Genomic DNA, 8,800 nt, shown 5'->3' with positions numbered 1-8,800 from the left:
TGTTGAGCTTCACTGGAACAATGCAGCAGGCCAAGGACGGACATGTGGGCATGAAAGCCGGGTGGAATGTTGAAATGGCAAGCGACAGGGAGGTCTGGGTAATGCTTGCGGACAGACCAAAGGTGTTCTGCAATGCGCTCACCCAGTCTGCGTTTGGTCTCTCCAATGTTGAGGAAACCGCATTGGGAGCAACGAATGCAGTAGACTAAATTGAGGGAAGTGCAAGTGAAATGCTGCTTCACTTGAAAGGAGTGTTTGGGCCCTTGGACAGTGAGGAGAGGGGAAGTGAAGGGGCAGGTATTGCACCTTCTGCGGTTGCATGGGAAGGTGCCATAGGTTGGGGTTGAAGCGTAGGGGGTGATGGAGGAGTGGACCAGGGTGCCCCAGAGGGAACGATCCCTGCGGAATACCGCCAGGGGGGGTGAAGGGAAGATGTGTTTGGTGGTGGCATCATGCTGGAGTTGGCGGAAATGGCAGAGGATGATCCTTTGAATGCAGAGGCTGGTGGGGTGATAAGTGAGGACAAGGGGGACCCTATCATCGTTCTGGGAGGGAGAGGAAGGTGTGAGGGCGGATGCGCGGGAGATGGGCTGGACACGGCTGAGGGCCCTGTCAACCACCGTGGGTGGAAAACCTTGGTTAAGGAAGAAGGAAGACATGTCAGAGGAACTGTTTTTGAAAGTGGCATCATCAGAACAGATGCGACAGTGGCGAAGGAACTGAGAGAATAGGATGGAGTCCTTACAGGAAGCGGGGTGTGAGGAGCTGTAGGCGAGGTAGCTGTGGGAGTTGGTAGGCTTCTAATGAATATTGGTGGACAGTCTATCACCAGAAATTGAGACAGAGAGGTCAAGGAAGGGAAGGGAAGTGTTAGAGATGGACCATGTGAAAATGATGGAGGGGTGGAAATTGGAAGCAAAATTAATAAATTTTCCAGGTCCAGATGAGAGCATGAAGCAGCACCGAACTGATCATCGATGTGCCGGAGAAAGACTTGTGGGAGGGGGCCGGAGTAGGACTGGAACAAAGAATGTTCCACATACCCCATAAAGAGACAGGCATAGCCGGGGCCCACGCGGGTAACCGTAGCCACACCTTTTATTTGGAGGATGTGAGAGGAGTTTAAGGAGAAATTGTTCAGTGTGAGAACAAGTTCAGCCAGATGGAGGAGAGCAGTGGTGGATGGGGATTGTTCAGGCCTCTGTTTGAGGAAGAAGTTGAGAGCCATCAGACCATCCTGGTGGGAGATGGAGGTGTAGAGGGATTGGACGTCCATGGTGAAGAGGAGGCGGTTGGGGCCAGGGAACTGGAAATTGTTGATATGAGGTAGGGTGTCAGAGGAATGACGGGTGTAGGTGGGAATGGATTGGAAAAGGGGAGAGAGAATGGAGCCAAGATAGCACGAAATGAGTTCCGTGGGGCAGGAACAGGCTGACATGATCGGTGTGCCGGGACAGTCCTGTTTGTGGATTTTGGGTAGGAGGTAGAAGCGGGCCATCTGAGTTTGGGAGACTGTCAGGTTGGAAGCTGTGGAAGGAAGATCTCCAGAGGAGATGAGGTCAGTAACAGTCCTGGAAACACTGGCTTGATGTTCAGTGGTGGGGTCATAGTCCAAGTGTGGTAGGAGGAAGTGTCTTTGAGTTGATGCTCAGCCTCTGTGAGGTAGAGGTCAGTGCGCCAGACAACAACAGCACCACCCTTGTCAGCGGGTTTGATGACAATGTCAGAGTTGGACCTGAGAGAACGAAGTGCAGAAAGTTCAGAGAGAGATAGGTTAGAGTGGGTGAGAGGGGCAGAGAAATTGAGACGACTAATGTTACGCCAACAGTTCTCAATCAAAAGATCAAGAGAAGCTAAGAATCCAGAGGGAGGCATCCAGGTGGAGGGAGAATATTGGAGGCAGGTAAAAGGATCCATTAAATGGGGAGAGGACCCCTGCCCAAAGAAGTGAGCACGGAGACAAAGGCAGCGGTAGAAGAGTTCAGCATCGTACCGAGCCTGAGATTCATTGAGATGAGGGCGTAAGGGTCTGAAATGAAGTCCTTTGCTGAGCACTGAACGTTCAGCGACGGAGAGGGGAAGGTCAGGGGTATGGTGAATACACGGCCGGGGCTGCCATTGGAAGACGGGATAGGGACAGAGGGACAGGCAACGGTTGAGGGTCCTGGATGGGTGTTGGTGTCAATGAGTTGTTGGAGCTTGCGTTCCTATGCGCCTGAAAGAAAAAGACAAAGTTTCTTGTTGAAGCGTCGGATGAGACGAAGAATAAAATGAAACTGGGGATATGCGCAGCTTAGAAAAAGAGTGCGGCGGTGCTGCTGGAGGGAGAGGTCAAGTGTGTTCATATGGCGGCACATGGCACTGAGTGTAGATCTCAGAATGCGACGAGAACAGCAGTCCGAGGAGCGTTGTATGTCCCGGAGATACCTTTAATCCTGGGTGGGTTTGAAACATAAGGGATGGAACTTAAGTTGAAATCCACATGGGGTAAGTCGGAGACGGAGACAGTCAATGAGGAAGGAAATATGGCTGTGGAAGCGAGTTTTGGTAAACACCTTGTCAAACACCAGGAGAGAAATGGAAAGCAATGAAGGTGAACAAGGCAAGAGAGAGATACGAAAATCCTGTCGGAGAGAAGAGCACAACTTCTTCAAGGTAGGCATTCCTTGAAGAGAAGTGGCAGTCAATTAAACTCTTAAGATAAAAGCAAAAAACTGCGGATGCTGGAAATCCAAAACAAATACCTGGAAAAACTCAGCAAGTCTGGCAGCATCTGCGGAGAGGAGCACAGTTAACGTTTCGAGTCTGAATGACCCTTCAACAGAACTAAGTAAAAATAGAAGAGAGATGAAATATAAGCTGGATTAAGGGGCGTGGGTAGGACAAGTAGATCCAGTGATAGGTGGAGATAACAAAAAGATATCTCAGACAAAACGGCAAAGAGTTGTTGAAGGTGGTGATATTATCTAAGGAATGTGCTAATTAAGGGTAGAAAGCAGGACAAGCGAGGCACAGATAGCCCTAGTGGGGGTGGGGTGAAGGAATCGAAAAAGGCTAAAAGGTAGAGATAAAACAATGGATGGAAATATATTTCAAAATAATGGAAATAGGTGGGAAAAGAAAAATCTATATAAATTATTGGGGAAAAAGGTGGGGGGGGGATCGGAAAGGGGGTGGGGATGGAGGAGAGAGTTCATGATCTAAAATTGTTGAACTCAATATTCAGTTCGGAAGGCTGTAAAGTGCCTGGTCGGAAGATGAGGTGCTGAATGAAAGCCCCACTCACTCACAGGCACCGCTAACTGACAGATGCACAATGAGTCTCAAACACTATCACAGTCAGACACAGAACGACAGCAACAATCACTTTCAGTCCCAGAGACTGACAAGCACAGAATGAATCCCAGACTCTCTCACTGTAGCACGGCCTTACAAATAGTGAATAAATCCCAAACTCATTCACAGTATCAGAGTGAGTAAATCCCACACTCGCACATATTATCAGGGGCTCTCTGTTACAGATGGCATCCCGCTTTCCCGTATAGTCTCTCTCTGTGGAGAACGGACCCTCGCAAAACAATCAGGCGACATTCCCCGATGTATAGTAAAACACTGTGGAACTGGGGCTGGAGAGAGTCTTTGTAAAATGTATTTCCTGACCAAAGTAAATGGGCTGATGACGGGTCGGGAGGAGGAGTGGGGGCGAGAAATCACAATCTGATTGGCCTGTTTCCATATCCAATCCTGAAATTATATACTTAGAGGCTGGTTCCGCCTTTAAACTGTCCATTCAGAGTCATCTTTTCCCAATCCTTCATTAACATAGATCTGGGAGACTGTCTATTTAATCGGCGCTCGGAAGGGGTTTGGTTTATTTCTGTGTCTGAAACTGAAGATGGTTGATGAGAAGAAACCAGCTCCCAAGAAGGGAGCCAAGAAAGCCTTAAAGAAACCGGTAGCAAAGGGCGGCAAGAAGCGGCGAAAGTCGAGGAAGGAGAGTTACTCCTGACCATTTTCTGAACAGATTCACCAGTCAGAGTTACAAGGACTATTAATACAATCTGCTCGACAATCCGCCTTTTTAGACTCTATGAGGAACCGCCCCGAACAGTAATTGGCTGCAGCCTTACGCCCAGGCAGTTGCGTCCAAAATCGAACCAATGAATTAATCCCTGGCAGCTCAGGTCCTCATTGGTCGAGTTGTTTTTAATTGTCCATTTAAAAATTCCGCCTTTTTTTACAGCCGTTTCCCGTCTCGACAATAGACTTCGTTCTTCCCTTTTTTGAAAATTATAAATACCATTTTTCACACTCACTCACTATTTCCTAACCCCAATGAAATTCCAGTTCATGTAACCTGACCCGGCAATTTGTAAACCCCGCATCATCCTGGTGAATCTGCTCATTTTTGGACAGAAACACCAGTCTGTTGTTTGAACTGTGTAAAGTCAGTGCTGAGTTTCCCAGGCAATAACTGAATTGTTAATATAATAATAATTGAACATTGCTCCATACAGCACAACCAACCTTTAAAATCGCCGCTCGCTTAGAGGGCTGGAATGGGTAATAAAATAGAAACGGTGCTGGGGGCATCAGACCCCTTCCCATTGCCCTCATTCTGGGCTGTTCATTCCGATAAAGAGCGGGAACGGGAGCGGCTCGAAGCTCCCCCTGTTTCCGGTCTGAGTCTTGACGGACATCCGTGCGAATATTGGGAATAGGAGGAGGAGGCCACTCAGTCCATCGAGCCTGTTCCGCCATTCAGAGAGATTATGGTTGATCTGATTGTAACCTCAACTCCACTGACGGATTGAACGGCTGATGTCAGAGGAACCGCCGGATCCTGTCATTACTATCCGACCCATTATTCATCTAGAACAAAACCTTTCGGAAATGTGAAGCAGTGGAGAGACTTTTCAGTGTCAGTACAGAATGTGCCATCCGGGTAAATAAACAACGAGCAAACTGAGATTCTCAGTACATTCCCCGCCAGAACAAATCAGACACTAACATTCCCGATCACAGCCCATCCCAGCTCCCGCTCCCAGGTTTCTGCTCTCTCTGTGAGGCGGTGGGTGGCTCTGAAAAGAGCCTTTGTTGTTGTGTTTGGTAGAGAGAGTCGAGTTGTTCAGCCGCCGAATCCATAGAGAGTGCGGCCCTGGCGTTTCAGAGCGTACACCACATCCATGGCAGTGACCGTCTTGCGCTTGGCGTGTTCAGTGTAGGTGACCGCATCCCTGATCACATTCTCCAGGAAAACCTTCAGCACCCCGCGAGTCTCCTCATAGATCAAACCCGAGATCCGCTTGACACCGCCACGGCGAGCCAGGCGGCGGATTGCTGGTTTGGTGATGCCCTGGATATTATCACGAAGCACTTTGCGGTGCCGCTTTGCTCCGCCTTTCCCCAGTCCTTTGCCTCCTTTCCCTCTGCCAGACATGATGATTCTTCACTCAGAGCGCTGCAGAATATGAGAAATCAGCTGTTTCGGTTCTTCTTTTATACAGCCCGCCCCGACCTGACTGAGAAAGGGGCAGAGAGTGAGAGGCGGGGCGGGGAGGAGACTGAGTGACAGACAGAACAGAGGAATGTCTATGATAATCCAACTCCGCCTCCTCCCTGCTAGAAACGACTTTGTTTTTAAATTATCGACAATGGAAGTTAACACAGCGCTCGGCACAAAGCTTATAGATTGGAGCTTCAAATTAAACGGTTCTAAAAACCCGCAACTTTTAAATAAAGAGCTTTACAATTAAAATTCAGTAATATTCCCGCCCAAGTACATACACTATATGCTGTCAAATCCGCCTATTTCCACTTCACTCCCAGCTTCTGTTCTATCCCCACACACCTCCCCTCCAAGCGGGTTCAGCAGTTTACCGACACCTCACTCCAGCTGAATTAGACAAACTCATGTGTTGGGCTTTGAGTTGTAACGCGGGGTTTCTCCGCCCGGGTAACTGTCTTACACACTCTCACCCTGAATCTGTGAAAAGGGAACGTGCAGAAACTGACAGAGCAGCTGAACAAATCCCCAGTTACAATGGGGCACGGACCCCGCTCTGTTTTATTGCAGAGTGGGGGAGGGGATGGGTATAGAGCATGTCAGTGAGATACCGGGAATTTTCAATTTAATATAAATCATTTCAGTGTGAAACCTGCTCCCAGCGCCGGGAGAGGAACATTTGATTCGGGGATCAGCTCTTTCCTGAGAGACGTGGGCGGCTCTGAGAAGAGCCTTTGTGTTCAGAGGTTTACAATTTGCTCGGCTGGTTTCACTTCTTTCCTGGCGCTGCTTTCTTAGCCTTTGCTGCTTTCACTTTGGGCTTGGCCTTCGATTTATCCACTTTTTTTAAAGCCTTTCCGCCCGTGACCTTCTTGACGGGAGATTTTTTCTTCAGCGCTGCTTTCTTCACCGCCTTTTTTGGAGTTGCCGCCTTCTTGCTGCTTGTTTTCTTGACTGTTGCTTTCTTCGCTGGGGATTTCTTGGCTGCTACTTTCCTGGCTGGAGATTTCTTAGCTGCTGGTTTCTTTGTTTTCACCTTCTTGGCCGCTGGTTTCTTTACTAAAGATTTCTTGGCTGTTGGTTTCTTCTCCTTCTTTCCCACTTTCCCCTGGGATTCCTTCTTAGGGATTTTGAAGGAGCCGGAGGCGCCCTGTCCCTTTACCTGCACCAGGGAGCCGCTCTCCACCTTCCTCCTGATACTGAGCCTGATCTGGGAGCCGAGCTTCCCCACATCGACACCGCTGCCAGACAAAGCTTTCTTTATCGCGGCCAGGGACATCCCCTTGCGATCGCTGCAACCCGCCACAATCTTGAGGATCTGTTCGCCTAACTTGGGACCGGCTGCCTTCGATCGGGAAGCCGCCTTCTTCTTCTTGGGAGGTTTGACTTGAGCGGTGGCGGCTGGAGGAGCCGTTTCGGCGGCTGCAGTATCAGTCATATCCGAGACTGTGTGGAAAATCTCTCTGACAGTCAGAACTGGATCAGAAATGAAACCAGTGGTGGCGGCTCAGAGCAACTTAAACACAGAGAGCGGACGGGGCAGAGACAACCTGCTGTCAGCTCCCGGCTCCTCCAGCCTCTCTGTGTTTCTCTCTCCTCATAAACTCCCCAATTCCACTTCAAATTAGACATTTCAGATTCCCACACTCGCTTCCTTCTGTTAACAAAATCCGAATCTTTGTTGTCGAGAATGTTCCATCCGAATTAAATGCAGCAATTTCGATTTAAACCCGTTTCTTTGCTGCTTTGATCGCGCCCTCTCAGCCGAGCGCTGACTTCTTCTCTGTGTTTCCACTGAAATCTTGAAATAAATGAAAACTTTGCCTTAAATTCTCTCTTCAGGGCTGAGCAGGGGAGCAGCGCGATCCAATTACAGGGAAATCTTGTGATTTTACACAAGAATGACTCGGAAACCTGGCGCTGAGGCCGGACACACAAACACAGTGACATTAGTCTAACCCGCCCGCCCCTTCAACACACTCTCGCTGATACAATGTCACTGTCAGCCTGTTCCTGCCCCACGGAACTCATTTCTTGCTATCTTGACTCCATTCTCTCTCCCCTTGTCCAGTCCCTTCCCACCGACATCCGTGATTCCTCTGACACCCTACATCATATCAACAATTTCTAGTTCCCTGACCCCAAACGCCTCCTCTTCACCATGGACGCCCAATCCCTCTACACCTCCATCCCCCAACCAGGATGTTCTGATAGCTCTCCGCTTCTTCCTCGAACAGTGGCCCGAACAATCCCCATCCACCACTACTCTCCTCCGTCTGGCTGAACTTGTTCTCACACTGAACAATTTCTCCTTAAACTCCTCTCACTTCCTCCTAATAAAAGGTTTGGCTATGGGTTCCCGCGTGGGGCCCAGCTATGCCTGTCTCTTTATGGGGTATGTGGAACATTCCTTGTTCCAGTCCTACTCCGGTCCCCTCCCACAACTTTTTCTATGGTACATCGATGATTCCTTCGTTGCTGCTTCATGCTCTCCTCTGGACTTGGAAAAATTTATTAATTTTGCTTCCAATTTCCACCCCGCCATCATTTTCACATGGTCCATCTCTGACACTTCCCTTCCCTTCCTTAACCTCTCTGTCTCAATTTCTGGTGATAGATTGTCCACCAATATTCATCACAAGCCTATCGACTCCCACAGATACCTCGACTACAGCTCCTCACACCCCGCTTCCTGTAAAGACTCCATCCCATTCTCTCAGTTCCTTCGCCTCCGTCGCATCTGTTCTGATGCCACTTTCAAAAACAGTTCCTCTGACATGTCTTCCTTCTTCCTTAACCGAGGTTTTCCACCCACGGTGGTGGACAGGGCCCTCAACTGTGTCCGGCCCATCTCCCGCGCATCCACCCTCACACCTTCCTCTCCCGGCCAGAACCATGATAGGGTCCCACTTGTCCTCACTTATTACCCCCCCAGCCTGCGCATTCAAAGGATCAGCCTCCGCCATTTTCGCCAACTCCAGCATGATGCCACCACCAAACACATCTTCGATTCACCCCCCCGCTGGTGGCATTCCACAGGGATCGTTCCATCCGGGACACCCTGGTCCACTCCTCCATCAACCCCCTCCCACGACGCCTTCCCATGCAACTGCAGAAGGTGCAACACGTGCGCCTTTACTTATCCTCTCCTCACCATCCAAGGGCCCAAACATTCCTTTCAAATGAAGCAGCATTTCCCTTGCACTTCCCTCAATTTAGTTTACTGCATTCGTTGCTCCCAATGCGGTTTCCTCTACATTGGAGAGACCAAACGCAGACTGGGTGACCACTTTG

At 49.5% G+C, this 8,800-nt stretch overlaps 1 protein-coding gene across 1 annotated transcript; it reads right to left on the bottom strand.

Moving 5' to 3' along the window:
* Positions 1-6,275: 6,275 nt before the first annotated feature.
* On the bottom strand, positions 6,276-6,944 carry LOC144670376 (histone H1-like). Its single transcript, XM_078532856.1, has one exon. The coding sequence runs from the start codon at positions 6,942-6,944 to the stop codon at positions 6,276-6,278; it is 669 nt and encodes a 222-aa protein (XP_078388982.1).
* Positions 6,945-8,800: the final 1,856 nt, after the last annotated feature.

Source organism: Cetorhinus maximus, chromosome 31, assembly GCF_964194155.1.
Source record: "Cetorhinus maximus chromosome 31, sCetMax3.hap1.1, whole genome shotgun sequence".
NCBI lineage: Eukaryota > Metazoa > Chordata > Chondrichthyes > Lamniformes > Cetorhinidae > Cetorhinus > Cetorhinus maximus.
Note: the sequence above shows the minus strand (reverse complement) of the source record. Positions and strands in the feature narration are given on the sequence as shown.

Excerpts from the sequence above, each read along its gene's own strand:
- LOC144670376 (XM_078532856.1), bottom strand. The coding sequence starts at position 6,944 with ATGACTGATACTGCAGCCGCCGAAACGGCTCCTCCAGCCGCCACCGCT.